General features: G+C 38.8%; 1 protein-coding gene across 1 annotated transcript in view; it reads left to right on the top strand.

Moving 5' to 3' along the window:
* The window catches only part of slit3 (slit homolog 3 (Drosophila)), a 199,100-nt gene that overhangs the window by 145,339 nt on the left and 35,173 nt on the right, over positions 1-18,588 (top strand). Inside the window, exons 16-20 of the mRNA XM_039648704.2 lie at positions 2,417-2,491; positions 3,311-3,454; positions 8,052-8,195; positions 11,256-11,419; positions 13,970-14,105. Of these exons, the coding sequence (XP_039504638.2) occupies positions 2,417-2,491; positions 3,311-3,454; positions 8,052-8,195; positions 11,256-11,419; positions 13,970-14,105 (663 nt within the window). The remainder of the gene's footprint in view (positions 1-2,416; positions 2,492-3,310; positions 3,455-8,051; positions 8,196-11,255; positions 11,420-13,969; positions 14,106-18,588) is intronic.

The following is an 18,588-nucleotide window of genomic DNA, read 5'->3' as shown; positions in this document are numbered from 1 at the left end:
TGGAAATCTAGCATACTGCTAAATGCATGCTGTGCCGTATATATCATTTTCTGGTTATACTCTACATTTGGTGCACTCCTGAGAAGTTTGTATTTATAAGCTGGGAAGTTGTATTTATGAAGCTTCGTCTCGGCATCATTTCGATTTATCTTTGCTACATACAATTCATTTTAAACTCTACAGTTACTATTTGATGAATTAAGAATGCCTTTGTTATTTAATTTATGAAGTTGCTGTATATTGTATGTTATATATGCTATTGTAATTGTACAATACTGTGGTATTTTGTACATGCAACTTAGTTTTATTGTAAACAAATTTACCATTAAAGGAGTTAACTTTTTTTTTTTTTTTTTTAAACTTGCTGATAATTTACTCACCCCCATGTCATCCAAGATGTCCATGTCTTTCTTTCTTCAGTCGAAAAGAAATGAAGGTTTTTGATGAAAACATTCCAGGATTGTTCTCCATATAACGGACTTCAATGGGACCAAACGGTTCAAGGTCCAAAAGAGAGTTTCAGTGCAGCTTCAAAGGGCTTTAAATGCAGTGTTGGGGAGTAGTTAACTACAAGTAGCGAAGCTACTAACTTAACTACATTTTTCAGTAGCTTGGCAGTAGCTCAGTTGCTTTTTAAACAGTGTAGCTTTTCCAGTAGCTAACTACTTTTTGCAGCAAGTAGCGGTGTAGCTCGAGCAAAAGCTACATTGCTACATTGTCGAGCCTGCGCGAATCAGCCCGATGCAAGGATATTCTTCATCTTGTTAGATTACAAACTCATTTTTTGCCATTACCGCCACCTGTTGTTTAATCACGCATCTTGCGGCTAACGGTTCACTGACGTAAAGAAGTGGGTTGACAGTGACACACCCAGGTGATGGCAGATTTTGAGGATGGAGAAACAAACGTTAATTACCCATGGTCTTATTTGTCCAAGTTCAATCGTTATTTTTGAGAAAATGTTCTAAATGCAATTTATGTTGAATGTATATTTCGTTCTTGCAATGTTGTAGGCTATTTGTTGCAATTTTGCACTTTTGACAAACAGTCGGAGATATTTGAGTGTTGTGTGTAATAAAACAATACTCTATGAAATCATAATTGTATTGCATTGTTTTAAACACTAAAAATTTGAATTAAAACATTCATGATAGTAACTTGTAGTGTAGCTAACTACTTTTCCAAAAGGGTAGCTTGACTGTAGTTTAACTACTTCAACGTACGAGTAGCTTGTAGATTGTCAAACTACAGTTTCAGAGTAGCTTCCCCAACACTGTTTAAATGACACCAGACGATGAATAAGCGTCTTATCAAGCGAAACGATCGGTCATTTCAAAAATAAATTAAAAAGTTTAAGTTTTATAAGCACAAATGCTCACCTTGCTCTGTTCTGTGATGAGCGTTCGTGTCTCTCCTGTTCGAACTCGTTCATCAAAATGAACAAATCTTTTTTCGAGTCATGGGTCCTAGATAAGACCCTTATTCATCGTCTGGTGTCGTTTAAAGTCCTTTGAAGCTGCACTGAAACTCTCATTTTTACCTTGAACCGTTTGGTTCCCAATGAAGTCCATTATATAGAGAAAATCCTGGAATGTTTTCATCAAAAACCTTAATTTCTTTTTTACTGAAGAAAGAAAGACATGGACATCTTGGATGACATGGGGGTGAGTAAATTATCAGCAAAAGTTTTTTGAAAAGTGAACTAGTCCTTTAATAGAGATGAAACAAGCAGAAATATTTGATGAAATATTGCATGAATATTTAAGAAAAAAATATTATTTATATATAAACTATTGATAATTATACAATATAAATTATATATAAATATATATCATTTTATTTTGGATGCGATTAATCACGATTAATCGTTTAACAGCCCTAAATAAAATTGAAATTACTGGAATTATTTAATTTTATTTTTTCCTTGCAGCCACAGTTTAAAACCCCTGATAAAAAGTAGAACGCCATTCCAAAATACAGCATCTGTTTCTGTCATCCTCTTTTCCTGTCTTCATGTATCTGCATAGCACATTAGCCCGTCTTCCACGTGCACTGTTGTTATTTGCAAAAGTGTCTGAGTACGTCCTTCATATTGATATCACCGGTGATGAGGGGCAGAAGATTGTGTATGAGAGTCACATATCCAGTACTCACACCAGAGAAAGCGATACTGATTTTTCATTACGTTGACATCACAGTCCTGATTATACAGCGTCTCCCACATAAGAGACCTGAAGACTGAAACAGAGACATCGTCTGAATGATAATCACTTTCAGCTCTTTTGTCTCCATCTCACTCCTACATACTCCAGTGGGGTTTACTTGTGCTTTTTGCTGTGAGACTTTGTCTTATTATTATACCTTGTGAGGACTGTTGAACTATTAACCCCTGTCTCTCAATCTCTCTCGACTCCAGACGGCTGAACGACAATGAAATCACCATCTTAGAGGCGACAGGAGCCTTCAAGAAGCTGCCAAACCTGCGCAAGATGTACGGACTGGTTTATTTATTCTTTTCATTGAAAGGGTTTGGCTGCTGAATGAGATCGGGGTATTTGGGAAATTCAGCTTTGTACTGTATGCAGTGAATGCTATGGACAATAGGACAAGAAAAGCTTCTTCCAACCTACTAGTGTGCAAAAGCATGCAGTGATTTACTGTCAGACAATATTTGCAGCTCACTCCAAAATTGGAAAAAGCGGTATTCGCTCAGGAGGAGGATCGGTGATTTATCATGCATGAAATTGCTTACTATCTAGCACAGTTATAAATTGGGCAGATCTAAAAGACTGACCTTATAGCATGGTTTAAAATTAAGCTGTGAATCATCATCAACGTGTGTTTAGGATGCAACCACAACCTGTGTATACGATTAAACAAAGAAATTTGCAATGTACCATTGCAACTTGTGCTTTCTGCCATTTGTCAAAATAATAAATAGTGCATTCGCCACACATTAAAGGGATAGTTCACCCAAAACTGAAAACTCTGTCATAATTTGCTCGTCCCAAACCTGTTTAGCACAAAAGAAGATATTTTGAAGAATATTGGTAACCAGACAGTGTTGACGGTAGCCATTGACTTCCATTGTAGGAAAAAATATATACAAGTCAATGGCTACCGTCAACTGTCTGGTTACCAATATTCTTCAAAATATCTTCTTTTGTGATAAACAAGAAATAAACTCATACAGGTTAGGAACAACATGAGGGTGAGTAAATAATGACAGATTCGTTTTTGGGTGAACGACCCCCTTTAAAAGAAGTGCGACATGGGGAGTTGATGTTTTTCTTGAATTTCGTGTTTGCAGAAACTTGAGTAATAATAAACTCCGGGACATCCGTGAGGGGGCGTTTGATGGGGCCGGAGGTGTTTCGGAGTTGCTGTTGACCGGAAACAAGCTGCAGTCAGTCAGTGGACGGATGTTCAAGGGTTTGAGCGGCCTCAAAACACTGTGAGTACCACACCCCCGTTTCACGATTAAAGGAGTTGTTCACTTTTGCTGATAATTTACTCACCCACATGTCATCCAAGATGAACATTAAAATGAACAAATCTTTTTTCGTGTCATTTGGTTCATTCAACGAACGAAATGTAGAGTTGACTGGAAAAGATTCGTTCATTTTGATGAATGAGTTCGAACAGGAGAGTCACAAACGTGCGTCACAGAACAGAGCAAGGCGACCATTTGAGCTTATAAAACTTAATTTTTTTATTTTTTTTTTGAGCGATGAGCGATCGTTTCGCTTGATAAGACCCTTATTCATCGTCTGGAATTGTTTAAAGCCCTTTGAACAGTTTGCAGTTTGTACTGAAAGTGTCTTTTGGACCTTGAACCGTTTGGTTCCCATTGAAGTCCATAAGTAAAATCCTGGAATGTTTTCATCAAAAACCTTGACATTGGATATCTTGGATGACATGGGGGTGAGTAAATTAACAGCAAAAGTTTTTTTTATATTTATTTATTTATTTTATTTTTTAAAAGATCCTTGAAGCTCATTTTTCAAAAGCCATTAAAATTAAGACATCTCCGAGCCACGTTCACATTCATATATTCAAACAACTCTGAATATAAATGCGCAAAGATCAGTTACGGCATTGGAAATCTGCTCTAAGGAATTGCTCTTATAGGTGTATTAAGAAAAAAAAAATCTATAAAAATTGCCCACTCTCAGCAAAATCCAAACTGTGATCGTCAGGTCGAATCAAGATGTTAACCGTATGAAGTTATTCTAAGAAACTAACGGGCACAGACGTCATCTATGCTGGTGTGCTATCGGGAACAAAGATGCTAATGCTATGCACATTCTGAAGCCTGGTGGTTAGAAAAAGCCTACCGTAGGTCTGCTGTCGCTCTAATTAGCTTAATTGGAGAGAGAGGAGTGCACAGGAGCAAATGAATGGAATCATGGTCCTGCAATATTGGATTTAGTGGCTTTCAAATCCCAAGAGTATGTGTCCAAATTGAGTTTGCTCATCTCAGATGCCTGTTTGTCAGAGTTTAATGCCGAATTTGCTGCTTTCAGGTTTTCATCACGGCAGACTCTGGTTTGCATTTAGCTTGTTTGTGCTGCTGAAGGCCTTTAGGAGACCCTGATTGTTTTGGGCTCCTCACCCCTCCCAAACCACACACGCACAAACTCATCTTATCTCGTGTCAAGCAGTGAGCTGCCTCAGCTGGCCACGTCTGCTGCACAGACAGAATCTCAGAGAGCACACGCACATGGTTACAGCACAGGCCGCACTCCAAGATCATCGCGTCACACACAGACGCTTTTTCTTGTCTCAGAAAGCCTGAGAATAAAACCAGAGAATTATGCTGTCTAAATAAAGCTGATTATGATTAGCACACACTAACTCAAACTCTACACCTAAAACAAACCTTTTTCTTCTTTGCATGTTCAGAACAATACAAATTGTAAATAAGAAGAAAAAAAACATGTTTAGATTCTATGATAGTTAGATTAGAAACACCAGGTCCAGTACATGGGTTTATTAGACCCTGGGCTAGCTGGATTATGAAATTATGATATTTTTTTGTTCAAGTCTAAACAAAAATCAATGTGATAAGTGAGTTCTTCCTAAAAGAAAACACAAAAAATAATATAATATAGTATAATATAATATAATATAATATAATATAATATAATATAACATAATATAATATAATATAATATAATATAATATAATATAATATAATATAATATAATATAATATAATATAATATAGGCTAATATAATATAACATAATATAATATAATATAATATAATATAATATAATATAATATAATATAATATAATATAATATAATATAATATAATATAATATAATATAATATAATAAGAACCGGCTGGATGTTATCCTTCTTATTACATGGTTTCTTGCCACATAAGTAAATAGTTAGACACTAAATATTGAAAAATTGAAATATTTTATGAACTCTTTAAACGCAAAGCTTCCGCTGAGAGAGCAGTTGCTAGCTAGCGGCAAGTTCAAACTAGACGGACATTAAAGGGGGGGTTGACTGCTTTTTTTTTCTTTGCATGATTGTGTTTATGGGGTGCAATATAACATGTAATTGTGGTTTTTCTTTTTTAAAAAGTCTTATTTTTCATAAATGTCACCTTTATTGTCAGCCGTGCTCTCCTCTGTCATTTGAACGACCGGTTGACTTCCTGATTCTATGAAACCACTCCCTCAGAAACAGGCAGTGGGCTCAGATTGGTTAGTTTGGGCTGGTGTGTTGTGTGGCTAAACTGTAGTGCACATTGTCCGGAAAATTCACACCCATTACCTTTACAGGCGAAAGTTGCATGTGTTGTTCCTGTCAAATGTAAATAATGGTGTCGACACTGCAGTATCAGTATGAGCCAGAATCAGACCCAGAAAGCGGCGGCAAGAAAGGCAAGCAGAACCTCACCACACACGGCTCTTACTAAACGTTTCTGAATGGTAATTTGTCTAGATATATTTTTTTACTTAAATGCTTGTCTTACACAAAATAGCATCGAAATAACTGGCTACTATATACGTACACACAAATAGCGTCGGCACTGGTTTACGTTCTTGATCAAATCGTAAAATAACACCATATATATATATATATATATATATATATATATGTATATATAATACAAAAGAAATACATTTACAACATTTGTACATATACAAAATTCAGGTCCATAATGTTTGTACACGTTTGTCGTAGACACAAAATAGCACAACTAGTAGCCTAGTGGCTATAAAGCTAGCGCTGGCATTTAATAAAACTAAAACATTACGTCTGAAATTATACATGTAAATACATTTAAAAAGATTAAGTCTTAGCCTACTTACAGGTTGTGGCCCAACAACTGCTGCCTCTGGTTTTAAAGTCGGAACTGCTTCATGTTTTAGTAACAGTTTCTTGTTGAATCCGGCATTGAATTTGTGGAGATTCTGGAAGCTGTCTTCCGTAAAACACGCAGCACAGAGAGCTAGATTACAATCGCCATTTTCAGGAACATATGCAAACATAAATTGTATCCATTGTTGACGAACTACAACGTCCGTGGGAAGCTCGAACACAAGACCTGACAGCTGGGTGAACAACACACTCGACGAGCCGCAGAAATATACGCATGCCCTTTTTTGCATTTTCCGGGGGAAGGGTTGATGCAAATGTGTGGGTTAGTGACGTCTAAAACCCGTTGCAGTCCCAATCGAGTCGTTTTTGTAGGCATTTATACTTCCTGATTTTTAAAAGACGATATCTCTGCTTACATTGAACTTTCAGCGCTGCAACTTTGTAGATACTATTCATGCACCAACAGCAACATTACACACTATTTAAAATGAAAAACGTGAAATCGCAATCAACCTTTTAAGGTATGCAGTACAGTCATACCATTTACTACACAGCAATTCGCCACATAAGTAATTATGGGGATTAGAGATGTTGATTTAAGTTGAAACTGTTTTAAAATCTGTTTATTATCTTATAATCCATCACAGTGTACAAAATAACTGCCCCAAATTGTAGCGGCTGTGTTTGTATGAAACAAGAGAGCGTGAGTCCGCGATACCTCCCAGGTGAAAAAGACGTACAATTAAGTGTATTAAAAATGTACTTAAATATGTTTTTAATACAATACAAATATAATGTAATGCATTTTTAATACACTTAATTGTACGTCTTTTTCACCTGGGCTGGAAGACATAATTAAATGAGTGAACACGAAATATTGATTTGAGTTTTAAAATTTTATCACTTAACGCAAACATTTCCACAAAGAAAACCCACTCCTAGCAAGAATATAGTGCTGACTTCAGTAACCCGGATAAGCCTGTGTTATCAGTTGTTACCGGAGAATAACATCCCGCTGGATGGCGCGATTGACCAATCAGAATCAAGTATTCCACAGAGCCGTGTAATAACGTAATGTAATGTAATGTAATGATATAGCCTATTTAGGGTGCTCTGGTGTAAAAACAAAAAACAAAACAACAACTATATTTTACGATAATATATAATGATCATCATAATGTAGCTTTTAAAATGTTTACAATATACTGTATGTGACAGACTTTAAATAAAGGCTACAAATGAATAGCTCATTACTGTTGTTTCTCACAAAATGTCCAACACAATATAGACAAACCTTGACACAAACACACACAATGCAATTTGCAGTTCATTGTGAGTTAAGCAATGTTTCACTTGAATGCTCTGATACACAGTATAGTGCAGTCTGCTGAAACCCCATCAGATTTCCTTCTCGTAATCTCACAATAAAAAAATCACTGCCAATCCATCATGCAGACTCACTTTAGATTCCTGTCTCAGCTACTTTCCTCCTTTATACTGGGGTGTATGTGTTCCTAACCACTGCATGCATGGCACATCATCTCAAAAAATGTCAGCAATGATACCATAAAACCACCATTGACTTAATGCATTACAGCAGCCACAGAGTCTCATAAACACTATGTCCCTCCCTCCCTGTGAGCTGTGTGCTGCTGTCTAGTCTGTCAGGGTCAATGTGATCCAAGCTGCCTCTGTGTTCCCATCAGGACGCTGAGGAATAATCAGATCAGCTGTGTGGATAACGCCACCTTCACTGGCCTGAGCTCCGTGCGCCTGCTTTCCCTGTACGATAACCGGATCTCCACCATCGCCCCTGGAGCTTTCAACACCCTGCATTCCCTCTCCACCATGTGAGTCCTCCACCCTCTCTCTCTCTCTCTCTCTCTCACACACACACACACACACACACTCCCCTCTGCGTCATGGGTTCATTCTATCAGTTATGCATGATCAACTGAATTCTTTAGTGCTACATTTAAAAAAATAAAAATAATAATAATAATACCAAAGAATTTGATATCTGAAGCGAAACTATCTCTACTGCCTGATCAAAATATTCACTGAATTTGCTGTGTCTGTACCAAACCCACAAATGAGTTAGTTGAAAATTTCACAAAGACTCTGGAAATCAAACAGAGTCGGTCGGGTCACGCACCACCACCAATCAAGTGCCTATTATATCTTCATATGCAAAGCGGATGAGGATGTGGTTCAAGCTAAGAATTCTTATTGTTTGCAGATGTATTTTCAAAATTATGAGGTTATGTTTTCTTGTCTGGGTTGAAAACGGTTGTTCTTGAACCTCAGATGAGAACATTTTGGCTTGCCCCGGGGCAGGGGGAATTATTCAAAAATGTCTAAAAAGGAAAATTGCTTTGCTGTCTAAAAAGGGACTAAGAATTTGTGCAATGAGGTTGTCCATACAAAGGCAAATGTAAGGAATTAATTCTTCTGTCATCTCATTTTTGCTTTTGATTGTATGCTGTAAAAAAAAGAGAGAGAGAGAGAGAGAGAGAGAGAGAGAGAGAGAGAGAGAGAGAGAGAGAGAGAGAACAGCTGGGGAAAATCAAGTGCGGTACATTTTTTAATACAGATTAATATCTGTGTAGCTTTTTGCAGGGGATGTAAACAAAGAACTGATAAACAAAAAGTGAACTCTAGTGTGTCACAGCCCTGAGGGGATGACAAGAAAGAGAACGATCAACGGGAAAAACTGAAAGATATCTCACAGATGTTCATAGATAAACAGATGCTGTTACGCATTCAAAATAACTTCTGCTGGAATCATAATTGAGAAAAAAGAAAGAAAAAAAAAGAAATGATGACTGCCAACACAGCAAGCATCTGTAACCATTTGAATTATCATATCAGGCTTTATTCTTGGCACACGTTACAATGTGCAACAAAATACACATGGTTGTCTTTTTCATTCTGTGAACCCTGCCTACTAACTGAAATATGTGAACAGATTCTGAGCAGAGACACTCAGACTGTTCTGATTTGCATTAGAGTCATTCCTTTCATTCTGACCATCTAATCAAGTTTAGCCTGTGCAAACAACAGAAAGAATTTACACAATGAAGTCATCCTATATGTTTAAATGTGCATCTTTTATTTTGTCAAGGCCATAAACAACTTTAAATTCTTAAACCATACAAGTGCTTTTTGTAGCTTACCACTATCACTACTGTTTGTTTGTTTCTGTTTTGCTTTTGTGTGTGTGTGTTTATATTTTGGAATATAAACCACCACCATATATAATACATTATACATAAAGGCTTTAACTAGTGTTACCAAAAATCTACATGTTCACACATTCAACTCTTCCTCACGTCTTATGCCATTAGGCGACTTTTCCAAACAATCGGTTGTGCTATTTCTTTTAGAATCTTTATTTTTCGTTCTCTCTTTGCTTTGCCAGCTCTCTAATTAGTCAGCGGCTGACACGGCCATGTCCATTTCAGCACAGGGCAGCTAAAAATATCCAGAGAGAGAGAGAGAGAGAGAGGCCTCCCCAGCTATTCTCTTCCCACAGTAGTGCAGCAGTGTTGGGCACACTTCCCTCCTTTTCTCTCTCACTCCATCATTCATCCCTCCACCTCTGCCAAAATTAGAGCAGAGCGGGCGAGTGTTTCCGGTAGGAGAGTTTGCAGGGCTAAAGCAAGCAGTCAGGACAGAGGTTACTTTTGTGTGCTCACATTTGTGATTATCACAGTATAAATAGATGTGTTTTGTTAGCAATGTCCAATTTATTAAATTTAGCAGGATAAGTAGTCTCGAGTGTCTAGTTTGTTTGTGATATCATTCCCAAAGCAAACCTCTGCCTCGCTTTTCTCTCTCTCAACCTGTCTTGCGTTTCTTTACCCTACCTCCATGTACAGAAAGTGATAGGAATAATTAAAGGCAAACACATTGCTGGTGAGGGATATAGGGTAGTGTTAACATTTAAGCTGCAAAGCATCTATTGGCAAAGCAACGGAAGGTCAGCACACTCGATTCATTTATCCCGCCGGCTGTAGTGTTGCAGATACTCTGAGCTAAAGAGTTCCTCTGTGCCTGTACTAGCACTGCTGCTCCGACCTGTGTGTTTCAGCAATGCATCAGTTAGACGGCCATCTGTATGTGCCGTCAACCAGTTCCCTGGTGCGCTTTCCTGAGTCATTTCTGGTGATGCTTTCAACTCAAGGCTACAGTTTTATGATTTTGGTCTGCCTTGCCACCACCTGAACTTTCAGAACTCCGTAGGGACTCATGAAAAATGAGTCAATATGTTGATTCTGAAGCCTCTGATCCAGTGGTCCTAATACCCATTGGTTGATAGATCTGTGTCCCCAAAAATGTGTCTGTGTCTTATTCCAACGCATTCTCATTCCAAGGCGTCATTTACAACTCTTTTGCCAAAGCGTAGACATCCAACGCACATGGCACCCTTTAGCGTCTAATGAGACGCTTCGGTTATGGTAGGTTTAGGTATGGGGTATGGTTAGACCACTAGGAGGCGCCTTCTGCCCCATATATATATCTGCATCTCATTTGACGCTAAAGGGTGCCATGTGCGTTGGATGTCTACGCTTTGGCAAAAGCGTCGTATATGTGAGTCTTCATTTTAGTTTTTTTTTTTTAAAACACTTTGTTTTTAGTGGCTGTTATAACAGTGTTATAGCAGCGTAATAAAATTTGACCTAAAGCAAAAGTTGCTATTGAACATTGCCAGCATTTCAGGTCACATCGAAGTCATAATATGCAATTGCATTGCTATTTAAATGCAAATTCACCCATGCGGTTCTCCCGCTGTGTTAAATGGGCTGAAGTTTGATTGTTTATGTGGTAATTTAACCCTGCTGATTGCTTTCCATTGTAATTATAAAGTAATGAGGGTTTTTTTTCTTCCTCTTTCTGTTTGTGTACAGTAACCTGCTGTCTAATCCCTACGTGTGTGACTGTCACTTAGCCTGGCTGGGACTCTGGCTTAAGAAGACCAGGGTGGTTAGTGGCAATCCACGCTGCCATAAACCTGCCTTCCTAAAGGAGATCCCTATACAGGATGTGGCCATGCCTGATTTCTCCTGTGACGGTACAACTCTCTTTTGAGCATCTTCATCTTTTACAATGTGTCCTGCTTGCTCTGTTGGTGGATCAGTAACTCAGTTAAAGGGATAGTTCACCCAAAAATTTTAATTCTGTCATCATTTACAAGTTGTTCCTCAAGTTGTTGTATGAGTTTCTTTCTTCTATATAACCCTAAAGAAGATATTTTGAAGAATATTAGTAACCAAACAGACTCAAGGTCCCATTGACTCCATCAACTGACTGCTTACCAACGTTCTTTAAATTAAAACATCTTCTTTTGCGTTCAATAGAAGAAGGAAACTCGTACACGGATTGAACAACTTACTTCAGGTTTGGGTGAATGATAACACAATTGTCGAGTGTAATAAACCACAACAAGTTGTGCATCACAGTGTTTTTATAACACAGTCTCATCCCAAGACGTCGTACAACAGACGCTTTTGACCATACGTCAACATCCGCCATTTTAGGGTACCCTTTAACGTCAGTTAGATGATGATCCTGGGGCGTCATCCAACTGACGCTTTACCTTTAACGTCAGTTAGATGACGGGGTAGGTTTAGGTCTGGGCTAGGGTTAGACTTTAGACTTTTAAGGGTACCCTAAAACGGCGGATGTTGATGTATGGTCAAAAGCGTCAGTTGTATGACGTCTTTGGATGAGACTGCGCTGGTTTTTTACTATGGTAAAGGAGCATGGATAGCCTAACTCCTTTAACTGTTGTGTAATCACTGTAAACAGGGTAAAAAAAAATGGCGAGTTATTATATTATGTTCATGATATAATTGTCATCATAAATGTTTATTATTGGTATCTTTACATATGTATCACCTTGTAACTTTGGATTTTATTGGACATATACAGACTTAAAGACATAGATAGACTTATGTGCAATAAAACCCAAAGTTACAGGGTAATAAACTCCATATGTATATAGGCTACAGTAAATTTCCCTCTGAAAGAGGTGTGTCACCTTTTTTTCTACATTGAACATGGTATATGCAATCAGATTTTTCTTTTTATATAAATACAAATGTACCAATCTATACTACCATGTCTCCACCTATACAGTGTTGATTCTCTTTTATACTCTTCAACGCCTCTGTTTCTACACTTCGCTGTTTAGAGGTTAAATACCCCCTTTAAGCAGTTCCTCGTGAACCAGAAGCACATTGTCAGGACGTTGAATAAGGGTTTGCAAACCTCAGCTACTATTTACGCTGTAGCCTTTGCCATCCACACCACATCCATCTCCAGTTCCCATGAAATCACACTGCTTAGATCAGGCCACTGAATCAGCTCCTTCCAGACACCATTCCAGACCGAGGCTTGCTCTACGCTCCATCTCCTCAGATTTCCCACACCTTCATCCCCCTCTCCCCGCTTCCCAGCGTCAGGGTAAATCACACCCGGCCAACTTCCCACAAGGCCTCACCGAGAGGGCACCACGAGGACAAATTAAATGCTGAGCGTGGAGGCCTAAACATTATCTTCTCCCACTCTGGTTTTTATAGGGAAGAACTCGTGTCCATAAAGACGGGGGGAAACAGAACCTCTCGAGACTGACATAAAGTTTAATGGAGAAAAAGAAACTGCGGTTTGGCTTCTGTGTGGATTGGGTCCTGTGTTACAGAAGGCCTCCCTGTCAAAGCTAGGGTGTTCTGGGTAGAAACAGCTCTTTTGCTGCTCCAGGACTTCTGGGAATATCGTGTTAAGAGAGCCTGCTCAGCTGTAGACGCCGAAGCACTTTGAAATAAAGAGGTTCAAAGTGAGAGAAATCGCCCCGGCTCGAGGTCCATTAGTTAGAAGAGGCTGTCTGTCAGGGCTCATGTGTTGTTATTCCGCTCATTTCTTCCTCCTTGTGCGGGGCGCCGTCACTTCAGCTCCAAAAAACTCACCAGCACAACATCTAGCTATTTCTGTGCTCTGCAATTACAGTTAGAGTAACAAAGTCAAGCTAAATTGATTTACGGGAAGATATTTTTGGTTGTTTGAAGTAGTTCAATCATTGTAAAACAAGCCCCCTTGGCCTTTCTTCGTTTGCAGGCACGTCCAGGTCCAGCGTTCCCCTTTTCCAGACTCGGTCTGTGAGTTATTCTTGGAGCATATCTCAGTCTCCATAACCCCCCATTAATGGCTTAATTCACTGTTTCTTTTTAATCTGCAGGGTAATTCAGCATTTTACAGATAGCATCTTACGGAGCTTGGATGAAAGCAGTATTGCTCGCAGGAAATGTGGAGCAAGGGAGGCCAAAAGCAATATTTAGCTGCTGATTTTAAACTCCTGTGCACTGTATCACTTATTATGAGCGAGCGTGCTCTGTAATAATGATACCCATGTTTGGAGAACACACTGGAGGAAGGGAGGGTGCAATGCAGTTCGGTGCACACAGCACCTGCGCCGTTTCATCTATTCTGCCTCTTTCTCAGTCCTCCATTACTCCCTTTTAAAGAATTGATGAGTTTCTATATTAGGTCTTTTAGCAACGCATATTACATTTTTTCTCTTGCATGATGTAAAGGAGCATAAAATATGCATGTCTTTCTCTCTCAGGTATGGAAGAGAATGTCTGTCTGCCGTCGGCCCCTCGCTGTCCGGATTCCTGCACATGCTCGGACACAGTAGTGCGCTGTAGTAACCGAGGGCTGCGTTCCCTGCCTAAGGGCATCCCTAAAGATACAACTGAACTGTGAGTCTCTTATTCTAACTCCCTTTATTTTGACCTTAATCACTTTAGGACAATCAGAAAATCACTGGTGGATTTTGTTTCCACAAAGTTCACATCACATCCAGTTTTCTTTTTCTAATAGGTCAGTTTAGTTCATTAAAATAGGTTGAGTTACAAGAGTTCAAATTGGGGTCAGATTAAAATGTGTGAGGTTGGGAATGTTTAAAAAGAGGAGATGCACAACAGTAATAAAGTGAATAAATAAAGTGTGTTTACAGCAGGAAACCTGAAAACAAAATAAAACTAGAAAACTTAGGCTGTTAAAAGTGTGGAGTCAATTTTCACCCTACCATAAAACAGTCCTTAATCTGAAACGCAAGTATCGAGCGTGAAGCGCAAGTAACTTTGTGGGCGGGTCTTGGGAGCTGTTGCTATTTTACCGGCGGGATAAATGACTCTTGCGCCCGACGCAAGTTTAAAAAGGGGTTGGTCTGAAGTAGCTTCATTATTCATAGGTGTGGTTTGGGCGTAACTGGAAACAAACCAATAAGAGCGTAATGAACGAGGTGCGCTTTTTCAATGGCGTAATTCTATTATAACGGCGCATTTACCAGGCGCGCTTCACAATCGTTTCACAGCCGAGGAGATCCATGTTCTCGTCAGGGCCGTGAAAGAAAGAGAAGGTACACTGGGGATGGGACAAAGACACCCCAATTAGCTTTGGTGAAACATGCATATAACAATTTGGTTAAATGTGTCCTATTTTTTCCCATCGTCATGGTCACAACAATGATTTCCCTTGTGTTTAAATATTTTTCCTTACAATAATGTAACATTTGCAAAAAGTAAAATGCATCTGTGTAGATGAGAGAATCATCTACATTGTATGCACGTTGTTCACACTCTGTATTATGCACGTTTAAAATAGCATCTGAATTTATGCGCAATGCGCCTCTGACTTTAGACTAGGTTTTTTTGTTTTTTTTCTGGTCATTGGCAGAATTGTTTTCTGGAACCGCAAAATACTACCCTATCTCACGACCAATTGATTAAAAAGTGGCTAATTCGTACGACCTCACTCGTACGATTTCATACGATTTGTCTAAACCCACGTGATGGCTAGGTTTAGGGGCGGGGTCAGGGGTAGGTCATTCGTACGAATTCATACGAATTAGCCAATTCGTAAAATATGTACGATTTAGCAAAATCGTACTAATTTGTACGAGTGAGGTCGTATGAATTGTTACGAATTAGCCACCTCGTAAAATTCGTACGAATTCCCGTGAGATCGGGTTGCAAAATAGCACCAGTTCACGCGGATCTGCGAAAACGACTAAAAACGTTGTATTATTCATGCCAGGCCAGTAGTTGGCGATGTCACTTTGTAAAGAAACACTGCACACCTATGGGCTGAGCATGTAGTAAGCATACGCATGACGTTACTGTTTTCACAAATTGGCGTTTTTGTAAAACTCACTTGTTTTTGTAGTTTACTCAGAGATATTTAACAGAACCGTTTTTAAAAAAAGCTTTCACTTTGAAACCTTTTTTCAAAAGTTTGCGTATTCAGGCCCCCAAAACTCGGTTTTCGTATTAACGAATAGCCAAAAAAGCATAGAAAGTTTTCCATTTTTAGTTAAAAACCGTGTCGTGTAAGCAGGAATGTAGGAAGGAGGAGAGAAAGTTTGTATGTTTAACTGTACAAAAGTGCACAAAAAGAACTTACTGTTGATTGGCAGTTCCTGCAGACTGGGCTATCTTTCTTTTACAGAATCCAAAAAATAGCAAACAAGTGAACTTTTAAGTTGTGAGGAAATGTATTACAAGGGTAATCTGTCTTGTAAGAGCTGTGTCAAGGACACAGTGGTAATATCTCATGGCTTTATACACTACATCACCCAAACCCAGGGTTTCAAGCTGTCGTTAGATTTATTGACAACTTTGGCAGTGGCAGTATTGACCTTCATTACTCAAGAGTGTACATGTAAATCTTTGAAATTTTTTAAGAATACTGTAAAAAAAGCCCATGATGTGTCTCTCGCTGGCCATGATCCAGTTTAGACTGTATGAGGGTCAGTGAGTGTGATGCACAGTGTAAAGGTGTCCGTCATAATCTAATGGACCAGACAGATGAAGAGAGAGTACAGCGCCTTCATAGAACTGCTGACACACTCGACGAGAAGTGACACTGGGGAGACGGGGAAGCAATAGAACAAGTCGACGGCGACAAAGACGACAAAGAAATCACAAGATATCAAACAAACGACAAAGAGAGACTGATATAGTGTTGTAGTAGCCTACGGTCTCGAGCCCGCATTTTTATGGTCTCGGTCTCTTCTCGGACTCGACCGCTTTTGGTCTCGGTCTTGTCTCGGTGTCGGATTTTTTCAAGACCATAGCGGTCATCCCTACCATTTTTTTTCCGGGTTTCTCACGTATCTTAGCTCTTTTCCCGCTGTATTCAAGTTTTATTATTTTCCGTAAAAAATCCTTTATTTTTACGCTCTGATTGTGTGAGACGTACAAGCTCTGATAGATTTGTTTTAGGGATGCACCGAAATGAAAATTCTTGGCCGAAACCGAAAACCGAAAAAGAGGAAACCAAGGCCGAAAACCGAAAACCGAAACACCGAAAGAAATTATGCCAATTATCAGTATCATTGCATTTATGGCTATGACTGTGTACAAACGTTACTAAAATCAAGGCATTGCAATTGCATAAATTAATATAAATAAATAAATTACTTACAAATTATGCAAATATTTATTTAGCACAATGCACAGTATAAAATAAAATTCAAACTAAAATGTTTTTGACCCCACTCATGTGTACATTAAATAATAATCTAATGGCCTGCAGAAAGGTTTTAAAATTAAATGTTCTCTCAAAAACAAAGCCGAGTGCAAACTTCTTCTCATCACACCAGCACCCTTTGCACGTCTAAATTAGTTTCTTACATTTTAAAAATTTAGCATACAATAGCATTAAAAGCCTTTTTAAATGAACAAAGGTCCATGATTAATACAAATGTACATGAAACTTAACAAAACATGTTTAGTGAATGTAGAAAATATTTAAGAGAGCATTTAGTTCTATACATACATGTTCCCATATATATTTTTTTGTAATGTCACACAAGTAATAATCTCAGGGTTTGGGTTTTACATGATTATTTTTGTATTGGTGGTGGTATACTAAAAAATAAACATTGTCATGTGTTTATCTTTCTTCTTCTCACCGATTCCTAATGGTTAGAGGCCAGTTACTTGAGTCGTCCCCTGTCGTTTCAAGGAATAGTACAACGGAGAGCGGGTCCAGTATAAACGCCTCGACCGTTTGGAGCGGTGTGCGCGCTGTCTGAGGAGACTCGCGCATACTTTCGCCTGCCTCCGCAGCGCGAGTCTCCACAGTTTATACTTGACCCGCTCGCATCCGGAGTCGTTGTCATGGCGGCGCGCATTGTTTAGAGCAGATATAGGTGGATAAACAAGGCTTCCGTCTCCTCGCGGGTTCAGATTCACTGAAATACGTCCGCACCGCAAACATGTTGCTTCAGACAAGCACGTGCAGGTCGCGGTTTCTGTTTGCGTCATCACAACATTTCGGCCGTATTGTTTCGGTGATAAAAGTCTTTCGGCCGAAAACCGAAAATGCACATTTGGGCCATTTTCGGCCGAAAATTTTCGGTGGCCGAATATTCGGTGCATCCCTAATTTGTTTTGAAGTTGTTCATCCTTGGACGTGGCGCCGCACGCTGTCACAAAAAAAGCTGTACACGACCATGCGAAATGAGGTCTTGCCGGTCTTGTACACCCAACGTGTCATTTTTGCAACGCGCGCTCTGATCGGTAAAGGTGCACAGACCTCTCCCGATCATCTCCTGCACTCGGCCTCCGAAGCACCACTAACTCCCCCTCCATTTCCCCAAAGCCTGTACGGTTTCCCTCATAAGCTGATATTAGAATATTTAAACATTCTCTATGAGATATATATATATATATATATATATATATATATATATATATATCACACACATATGTAGTCTAGTTATAAACTCTCTCGACTTTGATTGGTTCTTTATTTTTAAAGTTTGTGGGTAAGAATCGTGTAAAAGACAAATAAATCCCTTATTTTGAGGATGGATTCCGGGAAATCTCACTGATTTTCAATGTTCAATGTTGACAGCTATGGACAAGACCATAACTGTGAAAATATAACTAATTTGCCAGTATATTGACTAATTTTTTGTCAACATCCTTGCTTTTATTGTATGTAAAACGTTCTGATTCAAATCCAAGCAATATCATGACTTATTGGTCATTGCTAATTGTGTATTTTTGTTACCGCTGCCTGTCACCCATGTGTTCATGTATTGTTAATAAAAGGCGGAGAAAAGTGAACACTTGTTTTAGATTCTGTACTAAATGATGGAAGTCACCCAGGAGTATTGAATAAAGATTGTTTATTTCAGCTTTGAGAGTTAAATATCTCTGTTTTTATGGG

The sequence above is a fragment of the Pimephales promelas genome, chromosome 9 (genome assembly GCF_988280905.1).
Source record: "Pimephales promelas chromosome 9, fPimPro1.hap1.1, whole genome shotgun sequence".
In the NCBI taxonomy this organism is placed as follows: domain Eukaryota; kingdom Metazoa; phylum Chordata; class Actinopteri; order Cypriniformes; family Leuciscidae; genus Pimephales; species Pimephales promelas.
This window is presented reverse-complemented; position numbering and strand designations above follow the sequence as displayed.